Genomic DNA, 16,740 nt, shown 5'->3' with positions numbered 1-16,740 from the left:
TGTATAATTACGAACTATTCAAAACTTTCTAATAATTGTTTTTAATGATTCATCCACTCAATACAATACTTGCTTGATTGAGTATTTATTCGAAGATGGGTTTGAAGTTTAGAAATGAAATTACTGCAGTAATGTTTACATTTTCTCTCATCATAACAGTACTCAATGTGTGGGCTTAAACTTGCTAAATTCAGTGTTTTCATTATTCTCAAAGATGGTTTTGATTAAGAAATGAACAACTAATTCTGTAATCATGGTAATAAAGAGCTGACTTGCTATTCCAAGTATTCCTAGTAAGATACCCTTGAACTACCACCAGGCTGATTGCATTTAGTCCAACCTCCTGCCTAAAAAAGTAATTTTCTTTGCCCTCTAACCCACCCATGGTGGTTTTCCTCTGTTGGGATTGTTGAAGAGTTTCTTGTCTAACAAGGTGTGATTTTTGAACAAATTGGAATTTAAAATGACCTTTGAGATTATATTTATGTAATTTTTACTTGTTAGATTCTCTTTAGGGGAATTCAATCAATCAAAACACTTTCCTTGAAAGTGAATTTTAAATGTACCGTTATTATTTTTATTCTATAGACTTTATTTGATTTTGACTATCAAATGTTTACATAGGCTGTACTATGTACATTAAGGTCTAGGTGTACAGTACAACCCCTTATCTGCAACACTAAAATTCAAGGGATACTTTCCTGTGATAATAATAATACGAATATGAGGCAATACACTAAAGTAGGCCTACAACCAAACCAACAACCCCCCTATTCAGAGGAAACTTCCAAGTACATTTATGTTGAATCCAAAGGTTTTCTAGAGTTCTTATGGAGTTGAAAATAACTTGTCTTCCTTAAAATAAGATAAAACTTCATAAATAACTATTCTCCTAGAAATATTGATAAAAGTATAGCCGTTAACAATTTTGAAAAATAGTTTTTATACATTTTTAAATACAATTTTAATATGTGTGTTGAGGATTATATACAGTACCATATGCTACACCCCTGTGTAGTAGCCAGCTACCATATCTACTGAAACACCAACGTAATATAATTTTGACTTGATATTATTTTATACCACTTTATCTCATAAGTGGCTATTGATCCCAGCCTTTGGCAAAACAACTTAATATGCAAATTTCATGTAATACATACTGTTTTGAGATATCTAATTTATGGTAACCACTTTTCATAATATTTTCTCATGAAGCTTATCAAAACATATTTCTTATTTTAGCCTTGGAAATATGATTTAATGTGTTTCACAGGGATTAATTTCCGTAGGTCTTAATGTAGAAAAAATAAACAAAAACATGTTTTGTTCTTAAAATCTAATCTGATTGACTATATCAAGTTAATGTTGTTTTTTCTTTCAGAGTACAACCCCCTATTGAGGGGACACCATTGGGACCTATAAAGGGTGTCTCCTGAATAGCTTTGTTAAAAAAGTCAATGATTTTGCTTAAAGTCAATATTCAAAATAACCTATAAGAAGAACATGTTTTGATAATTATAGCCTCAGATTTTCAATCAAGTAATTCTTGGCTTGATCTTGATTTGATATGCCAGTCATCTATATTTAATTAATATAAATTAAAAATATAATATAACCAATTTATTTTAGGTGGGACAACCAACAGACATTTTTTTAGAAAATTGGTGTAAGAAATAAATATGCAAATTAAATCTCATCTTTTCTTCTTTAAATATTTCTCAGGCCTATATCCCACAGAACTATATGAATTATTAACTAAAATAGAAAATGCCTTATCACTAAAAATTAGGACAGTATAATAATTGTCCTCGCATTTGCAAAAAAAAAAAATAATAATTTGGGTCTTAGTCATTATAAATGATTCATTTGTCATTAAGCAAAACACAGTTGTACAGTATATTTAATGTTGATTGCATATTAGTTATGTGTGTCACATACAGGTTGAAAGCTTTGAAAAATGAAACTACTAAATAAATTACAATAATTGATATAAAGAAAACATTACAACGCCTGAGGCAGAAAATCTGCAATTTTATTAGTTGGAAAAAGGTAATTATGTCATAAATGTTATTAACTAAAGAATGATTTGACCAATTTCTCAAACCTTTGAGTCATTTATTAATATCGTATAATTTAAAATGTGCATTTTGTTTTAGAGTTTCCATTCAAGCAGAATAAATTTAAATTTATTCATAAATACCCAGCTATTCCTTAATTTAATTTACAATTTCTGTATTTATTTCCTTATTTATACAGACTTGTATTGTCTTGTTATTTGCTGCAGAAATTGGATGCTATGCCATCCTTAACTAGCACATTTGACCCCTTTTACAAAATATATTCTGTAATTGCTCTTTTTTGAGTATAATGTTTAGGCAATTTACCAATTTATTTATCCAATCACTCCTACTTGTATTTTCATTGTCTACCAAAGAGTGGGCCAAGATTATAGTTTGTAGGTGTTTTAAGTTTCTGGCATATTGCTATATGTGTACAGGTCAGTTTAAAGGATCCTCTCAGTCATTGCCCTTTGGCAGCATTTTTTGTCCTATGGCAACATTCAGTTCTCTATAATTATAGCTATTGACAAGAAAGCTCAATTTTACAGTAGGTCTATAATAGCATGTCTGTTAAGCTCTGTTTACACTATCAAACTTTATGTGATGTGATGTGCCCATGTATGGACACGATGACATCATATCACTAACATATGATATTTTGGTCCATCATGCTTTTTTTCAAACTACTTTTATAGATAGATTTTTGTAGATAGCTTAAGATCAACATATCTTGTTGTGTGTATGTATATATCTTGTTGTAAACGTATCTAGGATTGCAGTGAAGCAAAATTTTGTTTATATTTTTTTTTATGAAACCACATTTACATTTAAAAAGGTGGGCGATTGAAATCTTCAGTTAACATACTCAGTGAGTGCCAAGATAGCAATAAAGGTTATAAGAAGACATTTCTCGGTTCATTGTTTTTATGTCAGCCATTGAACTTGGATGAAGACACTGGAAACTTGATCAGGATTAACCCAATTAGTTAATGAATGTAATCGCATTCACTCAATGTAGAGTCATGCTTGCTTAAGTATTAGTAATGAATCTAATATTAAATTGAATTTACTTTGTTTAACGATACACAAGCGTTTTATTTACAGATATGTAAAGATTTCATAGTCTGTCTGGTTTTTGTGTAGTGAATTATGGTAGATATTGGAGTAAGTAAGCAAACAAATATACATTTACTGCTTTTAAGATATTATTGGTCTAATACACTATACTGTACAATGGCAACATTTATATTGTAACACTTGAACTCACTTGCAAAGGATGGACATTTTTTAATATGTGGATGGGCACATTTGAGTCAATGATACTTTCGCCTTCAAGTAACTTAAAAAATAAGAAAAATATGGATAATATATAATATAATACAGGCTGTGTGTAGTAGGAAATGGAGCATATATACACCTTAAATATTCATTTCATCACTGTGTTGTCGAATCCTGTAAATAAACGTTTACTATGAATCAAATAAAAAATGAAAAATTCATAGAATTGAAATAAAAAGCCTGTTTTTTTAATCGAAAGCCTTTTAATTTCCTCTCCTGCTGGTAATTTTACGGTAAATTAGATCCTTTGTTGGTGAGGGCCATCAGCTCAACGACTCGTTCAAGCGTGTCACTATGGTTCTGTGCTTTACTACCTTTAGGCAGTAGGCTATTCATACTGTGTCAAAACATTTTGTAAAGATCAACCCCTCACACTTCATATAGTAGCAGATGCATTTTTGCAAAGTGTTCAGTGTAAAACATTGTGACAGAGATTAAAAATAGAATCTTTATTCATAGTTCAATTATTTATGAAATGTGTTTTTTTTTTATTGTTTATTTATATATTATTGTAAAGATTCAATAAAGTTACGAGTATTAACTATTAGTGACATGGTTGGAAACTGCTGTTAATATTTAAAATGATGCGTCAATATTAAGGCAGATTTTATAGAAGCCGACATTGTTGAATGATGTTGAAATGTCTATATATAAATATGTAGTGGCACTGTTGATTGGTGGTTCACATACTTGCTTTCTTATTCAAGGATCATTGGTTCAAATCCTGTCAAAATTACAATACAGTGCCTTACAAAGCCTATCATATGAGTTTTAATCCTGTAATTAAGTCATGTGTCTATTGCATGATAAATAACGAACCATATAACATGTTAAATAACTAAAACAAAAATATTGATTATTTATTCTTTGTCAGTAGGTTTTTTTAAACCATAGCGGACATTCATTATATCCATCCTTACCTTATATCTCTCCTAGATTCACCTTTCTTTCATTTTAAAAATTCTAAAAAAAAAAATTTGAAATAAAGTATGTGACAAAGTTCACAGGATAAAAGTTAGATTATGTATGCCTACAGTAGTTCATACAGTAGCCGACATATTTAAAAGGCCTCTTTGGATTTAGGTGCATAAACTGATTATTATGTATTATATATATAGACCTAATAATACATAGGTGACACATTTTCAAAGGCCCTTTAGGTTTAGGTGCAGAACTCAGATTAGCAAGCTGTTGGGATGTGTACAGTACAATGATTTACACCACAGACACCTGTTGAATTTCAATCAACTGTAAATGAACAACAATTTAGAAAAAACATGAAGAGCTCTTTAATTGATGGTGTTTTCATTTGATACACTTCAGTGAAGCGGCTCAGTGAAGCCGCAAGATATAATATGAAAAAAAGATATATAAATGTGATGATAGCTATAGTACATGATAATAATTATATGCAATAAAATTTAACATAAGTAGGAAGGCTAGATATATTTATGAGTAGGGTTGCACCAAGATAAATTGTAAGCTCAAACACTGAAATAGAACATTGTATCTTATAAAATTAAAATAATGAATTATATCATATATTATTTCATATTTTTAGCTGGCCTGTAAAATATTTTTAAAATGTCATAAGAACTTTATCCAAAGCTAGTAAAATAGAAATACATAGAATACAACAATAAAATTCAAAAAAATATTTATCCTTGCAAAATGAAATGAATAAATAAATTCATATTAATACAGAATACATAAACATTATAAAAAAAACATACAATGTCATTATCATATCAAAAGGGCATTAATTTATAAATAAAAATAATCAATTCTATTGAAATTATTTGTAATTCAGTGCGTGACGTACCATTATATCATCAATTCACTGTAAACGTCACAATATTATCCAAGTATTGCTTCCATGTATCAAATTACTATTAAACATTATTTGCAATACAGTAGTTGTGAATAGACGCCTACTTTTGATGGTTATCGAATAAGCATTTATAATGACTCAAATTAATTTCACTGTATATTAATGGAAAGACTAAGGTTCTATATTACTGTTATACTATTAAATAGTGTTGAGTCGAGTGGTTCACTGATTAAGTCAGTGGGCACTGCAAACCACTGCCATGACATCGGCACAGGTTCAAGGTTCTCTTTGACCATAGTCCTGGTGGTAGGACAAGTCTTCTCAGATAAAAGATGCAAAACTGGAGGTCCAATATGCATATCTGGCTTTATGTGCACTGAAAATAACCCAGTGCATCTTTTAAAATGAGTAAGAGGTTACCCCAGTGTTCTGGTGGTCCATTTCAGCCCATGCCATTTATCTCTGGCCTTGCCGTATATCTCTGTATTGGGAGTATAATCACTATTTGTTATGTAACCAGAACATTATGGAACTAACTCACATACTATAGTATATACTGGTATAGGCAGGATCAATGGAGAATTAAATATACTGCTGTAAATATATTGGTACTTGTTGTAGTTTCCTCCCACTGTTTAATTGACGATGAATTTAGTATTGAACCCTTCAATAGTCAATACCCAGACCTTGGTGGTTTATTATGCAAGAAGAAACATTAGGAACTGTTGTCATTAGTTTCTATGGCAATCTCTGTCTATTGTTAAAGTGCAGATGCATCGTGCGATTAATTTGTTTAGCGAGACAAGATAGGTAATCTAATGATTGAAACGATTTAGCTGATTATAAAATATGTGAATTTTATGTCATAAATTAAAAAGTTGTCAATACATTTAAAAGACTTGATTTTAGAATGAAACTGATGTTGGTTATATTTTTTGCCAGTCTTACCTGGACAAAACAACATTAGCCCTTTTCCTATGAAGTGGAGGAAAATATGAAAAGACAAATTTTCAACCTCACAGTCGCAATGGGACAGTCTGCTAGTGGGAGTGATGGTTTGTGTATTTTTCTCTCTTCTCCTTCCTCTATTATTCATAATTGCCTCAATCTCTCTCCACTCTCCTTGTCTTGCTACCGGTTGTCTGACCTTTAAATGACCTTATATTGCATTAGTATGGATATTATATACTATATATAGTATATCATATATCAATTCAACATTTATTATAAAGAATTTGACAGATTAAGACAGGAATTATGGAACTGATATATTGGTTATGATAGAGAAATCAATACATGGATTGTACCATCACAGCAGCTGGAAAATTAGAGGTATTTCCCAAACAGGAACCAGGAATGTCAATTGTCTATTAAATTAGTATGTTTAATTAAGTTTGGACTTTCAAAATAGCCATACAAGGAGATGTTTATCACATTTGGCCAGCTCATCTTTGCACTACAGTACTTATTCTAAACTGTAATTAATTACAAAGGTTATTTATGAAAGTTTGTAGGAGTAAACATTGTTATGACCATATTTATTACAAATTAGAGTCCAATAATAACAAACATTATGTTGTGATTTATAATAAAGTTGATCAATCAAATAATATTCTTTTTATTTGTACTGAATTGTACTATGAATGTTGACATTTTTGCAAACTACTGATTCTATATCTTTTGTAATAGAAATTCTGATTGGTAATATTACCAAGTTTAAATGTGTTTCTATTTACACAAGGCTAAAGGTCAAATAAACAACCAAATTGCTTTTTATAGCAATAGCCATGCATTCTCTCTGTTTAGCCTTGGTAGCGTTGTTGACATAAGAAATTGACCAATGACTATTACAACATGGTTATATCACCATTGAACTTGTTTGAGACTTTTGTGTTTCCCAGGCCATGTTGTAGTTCCACCATCAGCTATACTGACCCTCAGCTAGGTTGACCATGGCAAATCTGACCATCAGATATGCCATAATAATTGGCACAGTTCTTTTAGTCTATTTCGTGCCTAGCTTACCTGGATAAACCAACAATAGCCCCTTCTCCTCGAAGAGTGAGATATAACTCGAAAAGTAGAAGTTGGTTTGTGTAATTAACTGTATTGTTGATCATAAAAATGTCATATTCATTTGATAAATCAGAAACAACCTGGTAACATCTCTAATGAGATACATAATTAACCATTTTTAGGTTAAACAAATTGATGAATATTTAAATCTTTAATTAAGTATACATATTTTCTGCAGAGAATAGTATTTGTTATTATTATTAAAACAGTCAAATGTTAATTTTTTGTTGTAGGTGAATCTGTCAAGATTGTAGAAATTGGTCTTGGAGAATCTGCCATCCTTCCATGCTACCAACGTGCCACTGGTCCTTTCCTTCTGGAATGGAAGCGCAGCGATCTCACCGAATCCATATTCATTCTACTAAGTCCGAAGACCACCGAACCACATATTGATTCACGATATATCGGTCGTATTGACATAGTCGATGATGGCGTCTCTCTACAAATGGATGACATCAGAGTAGAGGATGCTGGGAGTTATCAGTGTACAGTCAACCCTCTTACAAATTGGGATCGAAGTTCCAATTTTACTTGGATAAATTTAGTCATCAAAGGTTGGTATTGTAAATGGCTTTTGTCTATCTGTTCAAGTTTCATGGCTTGGTTTTCTATTAACAGTTTTTAATAGGAATCTGTCATTCGTAAATAATTTGAATGGAATGCGTTTTTCTTGAAGAATGAGAATTAATGTAATCAGGCCACCACCTCTGTAGGCCTATATGAAGTGTGTTTGGCTCGTTCATTTGTTGTCCCATCTCAGCTCCTTTCAAGTCTTGTTCTCATTGAACTTGAAAAAGGGTAGATTTAAGAACAGTAAACTTAACCAAGACCAATTAAGATTTAATAGCAACATTTGAATTTTGGAGTTTAACCAATACTTATGGGCCTGTTCAGACCTACAGAGTTGTTATGCTTTCGTATTGTACGGGGCGTACAACAACTCCATAAGTCTGAACTAGGAAAGGATTTGTGGAAGCCACCTCTTACGACACTGATCTTTCGTTCGTTACGACAGCTCAAGGTACAAGATTAGTGAACGTCGCTTACGATACGAAAGTCATGCATAAACGATTTTGACCTCTAACCAATCAAATTCACTCCTGCATACTAGATGTTCGCCCAAATCGGTCACTTCAAACGAATGCGTTAGCAAATCTGAACACTTTGCTGTTACGACGCTAATTATAATATGAAAATTGCTTGCGTAAATAACTCCATGGATCTGAACATACCCTTAGTAAGTTGTACTCTAAATACAGAGGTCAATAAAATTAACCATTGCACTTAATTTAACCCGGTGGAAATTGTAGCCAGAATTTGAATTAAGATTTTTTTTTATTAACTTAGCTGACGACTAGTTTAAATTGATCAAATTAAATCTAGTGGAGCACAAGTACTAGTTCAACCCATAGTTCTAGGCCTAAATTTTATTTCTAATATCTGCCCCTCAGTAGTTTTTCTTCACTTCATTTTCGTATTTAGTAGATATGTGAACATCACATAACAAGTCTTCTCACGAATAAGCAATCAACAAGTCTAGTTTCACAGTTCATTGGCTATGTAATGTGAAAAATGTTGTTATTAGTGAAATGATAAAAACATTGATTCACAAATCAGCAACAGATTAAACGCTTTAAACATAGACTTGATTAATCTTGGGATTTAGCTGGCCTCACATATACACTGTTCTACTTTTTAGATCTATAGTGTTTTTTTGTATTCAAGAGGAAACCATTCATCCCATCTACCAGTCCGCCTCCCCCATCCTCAGGTTAAAGAGTTTAGAAATAATTACTGCATTAGAATAATATGGTCCTAAAAATAAAATCAATAACAATGATTGTTTTATAATAAATTTAGCATGAACATAATAGTGGATTTTGCTGTAATTTTCTTTTCAAATTTGTCTTTCTTTTTTTTTGTATTAATATTAAATGTTTTATTAATTAATTAATATCACCATTTTGTAATATATAAAACTTGTTTAAAAATAATCAATGTTGATTGAACGAGTGGTGCTGTATACACCAGTGAATAAATAAAGTTGATATATATATATATTTTGAGGTTCAGAAATATAGATTTGAAATAGTGTGAAGGAAATTGAACTGCATCATGGCAGTCTAGTTTCTTTATTTGATGATTATTGAACACCACCTTATTTAATTATTATTGATTATTACATGGATACTAGGTGGTAATTGAGATATAAATATTGACATAACATCCTAGGATGAAATTGCCTGATAATTCCTGTTGAGTGAAAGCTTTATGATGGAGAATGCAGAAAATCACCTTGCCTAGGGGGTGGGTTATGTCAGCATGTGGCTGTCGCCCTGGGGTGAGGATGTGTGACTAAATTGGTATTATTGTTACTCTCAGACAGGTTTATAAATGTTTTGTTTGGTAATTTTGAGAAGCATGGTGAGACCAGGAGTAACAATTTCTTGGAAAAATAATATATAATGATGTACTGTATACACTTTTGTGTGCAGTACTTTGATAATATTAATATTATAAGAACTCACTTTATTTAGAACAGTCAAGTTAAAAATGCCTGGCAAAAGAATAGTGTTTTCTGAAAGCTTGTAGCTTTATCATTTTGATTTGGCGTTTTGCTTATTTTTCTCCATTTGAGATCCAGTCTAGAATTGTCATTATTTCCAGGAATTTTAATAAAAAGCAATTGAAATATAAAAAGAAAGCCGTAAACAAAAGTTACAATTCAGAACATCTGAGGACTGGAAAATGAATTGATTCTCATGAAAAGTAATGAACAACCGTTATACATACAGTATACACACACAGTATTATATACACACAGTATCATACACACAGTATTATACACACAGTATTATACACACAGTATTATACATACAGTATTATACACACAGTATTATATACACACAGTATCATACACACAGTATTATACACACAGTATTATACACACAGTATTATACACACAGTATTATACACACAGTATTATATACACACAGTATCATACACACAGTATTATACACACAGTATTATAATAAAATATACACAGTATTAAATTATTTGTTATCAGATATTCATTAGCCATACTTTTTTAGTGTTCTAGTAATTTGAAATTGATTTTAAATAAAATGCAAGGAATAACAATGTCTCCACATTCTATAATTTAAATGGATTTAATTTAAGTTTTTAGTATCACCAGATTTTCAAGTTTAGAGTTGATTAATTTTAAATGTCCTACAGGTGTAAGTTGCTTATTTATTACAAAGTGTTGAGTTAAGAACATTTCACCTCTTGCTCTCCTTCATAAAGAATCTGTGTCTTCTGGTGGTACATATATTCTTTGTGCTGTGACGTAAATGAATTTGCTGGTTCTTAAATTGTGTTTCTGACATTCTACTAGGCATCCTACTTTAAGGCCTCAACAAAATACTTCCAACTTGTTGACTCCACATCCTCCCCATGATGTCCATCCTCATCTATTTCTTTTTTTAACCACCCATCTCCATGTTTTTGTTTTGTCTTGTTCATCTTTGCTTTCCCCCATGCCAAAGCAATTTTGCACTTATTCCTTTACTTGTTCCTTTCTTCATATATCCTATATAGAGATAGCCACTTCCACCTTCTATATATTTCTTTTCCTATTGGTAATGTATCAAGAAGCTGGCAATTAATGTTAAACAGAACACACCATAGTGATGTTTTAATTCATGTACAGTATGTATAAACATGTTCTGTATTCATAAACAGGATGTAGATGTAGGAGTAAGTAGGTACAGACAGACAGTATTCATTATTTCACCCACAGTATTAAGTCATGGAAATATAATGACCTTTCTTGGCCAACTTTTGGCAGATACAGAATTTTGAAATTGGAAGATCTGAGGGCTTAGTTATTAAATTGAAATTTGGAAATTAACCCTTTAGTGTTTTTTTTATTAATTAGGTGGACGATTCCTCTACCGACACCCACACCCCCACCATGGGATTTGCATAAGTCTGTGAACATTACAAAGATAAATTGATTAAACCTCATAAAGTGTATGGAAAATGTTTAGTGTTCTTTATTTCATCAGAAAGTTCTGGCAAGCTGAATGTTAAGCTTACTATGAACATTAATAAGTCTCGAAGATTAACTACCTATAAACGGGATTATTGTATATCAGACACAGTGAAAGTCCGGGGCTGAAGGGGTCACTAAATCTCATAAATGGTTGTAAGAGTGTCCCAATGGTTAAAATCTTTCAGATAGAAGAGACTAATGTTAGTGCAACATGTGCATTTGTTTAAAATTTATTACACAAGGGGCTTGAGATTAACGTTCCAATCATTCTATAAAATGAGACAGATTACACTTAATGTATTTTTTTAAAGATTTCTTTTTAATTTGTACAGAAATTCTACCAGCTTTTTTGAAAGCTAAAGTCATATAGCTAATCATTAGATCTACCTGAGTGATGCTCTTTTAAAATCTTTGGTGTTATTTTATCCTTCGAGGAGCAATCAGAATTAAATTCAAGATTGTTTTAGTTTGTATACTGTTACATTGATGTACTGATCTGTAATTTGAAAGTAATTTGCAGTGTCCCAACAAAACAAAAGATATTCATTTACTGAAGCTATCACAAATTATTGTTTTTAATTTTATTTTTTCCAGGTTGCAATTGGACCCAGTACACAGTACAGTCATATTTTCATCCCCCTCCCTTTGTATTGTGATGTACTTACAGCTATGTATTCCACACAAAATACTGACGTTTTGTACATACAGTATGAAATAAGCCTACATAAAATATCCATCTAAACCTGTTGCAGTTGTCTTCATATTTTCATCCTTTTGTTTTGACCGTTAATTGACCTTTCATTCAAGTACAAGGTGACAACTCTACCATTGTCACATTGTACTTGAATAAAAGGTGACAATTTTACCAATTGTTGAATAAATTGATTACACTCCCAACTTCACACTTCCAGAGCATCCTATAGTATGACAATATGCAGGTGTGAAATCATTACAACTGTTTGCAAATAACAAATTACATTTTGTAATTAGCAATAGAGGTTACAATAGAATGAATTCTTTTGTATATTTTTTCATTGGTGCCTATACAGTACTAAGTGAAAGTTGGTGTTTATAGCAAATTAATTAATATAAGGGAAATGTTTGATTTTAATCAGCTCTATCTACACTATCAAACTAGTTTGACCAATCAAATATGATGTGCCAAAAAATGGTAGTGATAATGCCCAAATATGCCCTACTTTTAAAATGGCTAAATACTATGTAAAATGTGTGTTTTATCACTATTATTTTAAGGTAAATAAATGAAAACAAAAACATTTATTATGTACTACAGTAGAATCCCCATATACACTTGGATAGGGGCTTCCATTTACACGAGAAATACCGGTATGGTGTACCCTAAATAGAAGTGTCAGATGAAAGGGATTCTGCTGTAAATTTTTTTCTTTTCAATTTCAATTTTTTCTATCTTTTTTGTCATATTTATATGGTGTTGTTTTTTTTTGTAATATCATGAACTTGTGTAAAAACAATCAATATTGATTGAACGAGTTGTACTGCACATCAGTCTCGTGAATAAATAAAGTTTATATATATGTATGACATCATCATGTCCATATATGGGCACATCACATTTGTTGTTACATAAAATCTGATAGTGTAGACAGGCCTTAAACTAGTTATAACAGTTATAAAAAATTAATCTTATTTTACTTTTATATGGGAAAGTCTAAATCTAGATGCAAGACAACAATTGATTTTTGTAAATCACCGTAATAATATTACAAAACATGTACATTTCAAGAATACAGTAAAACACAATGTATGAAAGGATAAAGGTCATTAAGTCTAAAGAAAATAGCAAACAGTGATAGAGTTTTAAGCTACTTTAATTAATCTGTCTTTAGTTTTCTTTAATTCACCTTCAATCTTTAAATCAACAAATTTGGTTTATTCTTCTTCAATATCATTAAAAGTCATATAAATTACACAGTATACAAATTCCCATGTCTATCAAGCACGATTGCACAATAGACAAAACTTTTAAAAAAGTTGCTAAATTTTAGTCTATTTTGTGCTTATCTTACCTGGATAAACCGATGTTGGCCCTTATCTCCGGACCAAGAAAATGATAGGAAATAAGAATTATTAGGTAGTTAATACCTATACCTAAAAATGGGACAGTCACATTTTCCTCCCTCCTCCATATCCCTTTTTCTAGTTGGAACATCCCAGCTTAAAATCTCGAAGCAGCTGCAGTACAATATGACTTTCATGTCTGTATCACAAATTTTTTTTTATCTCAAGCTGTGTGGTTGATACTTCATCTATGCTTTTCACTCTATCTCTTTGCTTATTTCACTATTGATACTTTGAACTATTACTTTCCTCTGTTTGTTTCTGTGTGTTGTTTTTATCTCATGTTGTGTGATTGATATTTCATCCTTACTCTCTTCTGTCTATTTTATTGCTTGACTATTGATACTATTAACACAGTGTGCTTTATGTTTTTCTTCTCTCATGTGGTATGATTGATATTTCATCCTCACTGTCTATTTCTTTGCACGAGTGTGACTATTTTCATAGCAGGTATTCCTATTCTATATACTTTACTGTTTTTTATGTATCTTTTCACAGTGTGTACACACTGTGAGCACATCCTTGGATCGATTAGCATCAGTAGTTTTCCAGTCCAACCTGGCTTATAAAAACATTTATCCATCTCAATGCTCATCCTAAGCCCCATGGTGTTAACTAAATTAATGCAACATTTGGTTATATAACAATAAGATACATATATAATAACATGGACAAAGTCTAAAGTTTGGTAACCTCAAACCTCAGATTGTGTGAGAGGATTACTACCTCCAAATGGAACGCATTTTCAGCTCTTTTCCCTGCTTATTTACAACATATCTCTGGTCAAACAGTGTTGACAAATCAACCTGTAGGTGTCTATATCAACTTTTAAAGCTTTAATAAAGTGATAATATGGACAACACAAATTAAAAGTTTCCAAACATTTCTTTACCAACAATTTAATTGAAATTACAATCATTTCATCTTCTGTTAACAACATTTACTGGGCCAAATGCAATGATTATTGTGTTTACACAGATTAAATATTGGTCAACCCTTTGATTAAATATACCACATTATATACATTCCCGATGTACAGAACCTCCGATTATGTAAGATTTTTCCACATACATTTGAACGAATAACAAGTAGGCCTAAACTAATTGATTTGTTTAATTTAAAAATAGAATGTAAAGACTTTAATCTGTCCTTCACTGACTACATTTCTTTTCTTTTCTCTTTACAGCACCTCCAGTCTTTCTAAGCACCTCACCCTATCGCACCGTAGTAGGCCTAGGATCAATTGTCAACCTCTTCTGCATAACTGACTCATCAACTACAATAACATGGCTTAAAGACAATAAACCACTAGTGTTGGAGAATCGCTTTGAGATACTGTCCGATTCTTTGACAATATATCATCTTGTTATGCGTGATGGGGGAGTGTATACTTGTCAAGCAGAGAATGCCCTGGGGACTTCAGAACATGATATGCTACTTATTGTAGAAGGTATATTTTATTCTTGAATTTAAAGTCTATTTCAGCTTTGAAGAAATATCTAATAGAACCTTAATAGAAAAAGGATACCTTTGGAAAAACAATTTGTTGTTTTAACAGGAAAGTGTCCCTTTAATAGTGTGTATCCCCTTTTGGGTATTGTCTAAAGGAGGGGTTCTGCTTTATTAAAAATTGTATAATAAATTCATAGTATTAGCAACAATCAAATTTCAACTGGCGATATTTCAGTTAATATGTTTGTAATGTAACTGGTTATCATGGTGCTTTTTTTTTTAGCTGTAATGCAAACTAATACTAGTTTTTAGTACATCGGAGTTAAAAGAAATCTTAATGACATTTTTACACAACCACAGGCTATCGACAAATACAGTACACATTATTTGGGAAGTTAATAGATATTTTTAGTAGTACTAGTAGCTGATTATTTAATACTAATTGTAAGGTATTTTCCCATGACTACATAAACTTTGTGTATTGTAGAAGGATACATGGCTTGAATGCTCAATGAAAAACTTCTACAATAGGTTTTGCTTGTAAACAACATTGTTAATTGATATCAATGAAATCAGTCTCCCATGACTTCTGTTTTGATTCAAAGAGATCTTTAAATTACTATGTTATTGTTACACAATGATTTTAGTAACTCTGTAAGTGATAAACAGAGTAAATTGTAAAAAAAGATGGTGAACATAGTATTGAACAATGGTGTAACGGCTATGAACATCCTGCGCTTACTGGGACCCAAATGTTTCGAAAGGCTAAAAATGTCAGAAGCCTCCAGCCTTGGAGGACTTGGGTCCCTAAACCAGGGGCCTTGGCAGCCTTGGGTCTCTGTGTTACGCCACTGTACAGATATGATGAACATAGTATTGAAATAGTGTTATTTAGATAATGTTGTATCACATTTACCATATTTGAAATTTATATACACAGGTGCCCCTTACATCGTCAACCCACCACAAAACGTAACAGTACGTGAAGGTATGTCAGCTTTGTTCTCGTGCGGATGGGATGCATCACCGGATAACGTCACCGTTAACTGGTTCTACGACAATGAACCAGTACATTCACTTGCAAAGTTTGGTCTTTATGCTGATATTCTACCTGATGGATCGTTATACATTGGTGATACGGATAAAGCGTTTTCTGGTTGGTATACATGTAGTCCCAGCAATGGCATTGGCATGCCACCATCGGCAAAAGGATTTCTTTCTGTGCAATGTAAGTTTACATAGATTAATGTATACCACAGAGGACAGTAAATCGGTTCTTCTTTAGTATGATTTAAAAGTGTATTACAGTACTATACTCACTTAACCGATACATTAACTATATTTTAAAACCTATAACATTCTAAAATATTTTTCTTGATTTTATTTTTTATATTTAATTGATTGTAGATCCATCAACCCCCCAGCCTATGCCAAGCGAGATTGTTGGAGCTTTAGGTTACTCTGTTACTTTAAACTGTCATGCGGACTCGAACCCAGCCATTTCAAATACAATATGGCGCAAAGATAGCATCACACTTTATCCAACTGCAGATCAAAGGTACGGTATCTTAAGTTTATGTAGTGTTTGCTTTTAATGGTAACCATAGTTATTATCACAAGCTCGGTGGCGGTCTAGAGATATGAACACCAGGCTAGTGATCAGAAGGTTGTGGGTTCAAATTAAAAGGATTACTTTGGAATTGGTTCGCAAATGTTCATTGATTGTCCGTTGGATATTGTGCTCCGCCAACAGAGCAAACAGAATTTCTATGTTTTTTCTTAAAACAAATGACAATAAATGATACTTGACTTGACTTGATTATGAT

The 16,740-nt window shown here is 31.7% G+C and overlaps 1 protein-coding gene across 4 annotated transcripts in view; it reads left to right on the top strand.

The window, feature by feature from the left end:
• LOC144850638 (protein turtle homolog B-like) overlaps window positions 1-16,740 on the top strand; it is a 41,325-nt gene that overhangs the window by 7,848 nt on the left and 16,737 nt on the right. For 3 of the 4 annotated variants that reach the window (XM_078707977.1, XM_078707976.1, XM_078707975.1), the window contains exons 2-5: window positions 7,539-7,859; window positions 14,649-14,912; window positions 15,855-16,142; window positions 16,322-16,472. In XM_078707977.1, the coding sequence (XP_078564103.1) occupies window positions 7,539-7,859; window positions 14,649-14,912; window positions 15,855-16,142; window positions 16,322-16,472 (1,024 nt within the window). The remainder of the gene's footprint in view (window positions 1-7,538; window positions 7,860-14,648; window positions 14,913-15,854; window positions 16,143-16,321; window positions 16,473-16,740) is intronic. The other variant, XM_078707979.1, reaches the window with a different exon arrangement.

This window comes from Antedon bifida, chromosome 8 (genome assembly GCF_963402885.1).
Source record: "Antedon bifida chromosome 8, ecAntBifi1.1, whole genome shotgun sequence".
Classification (NCBI taxonomy): Eukaryota; Metazoa; Echinodermata; class Crinoidea; order Comatulida; family Antedonidae; genus Antedon; species Antedon bifida.
This window is presented reverse-complemented; position numbering and strand designations above follow the sequence as displayed.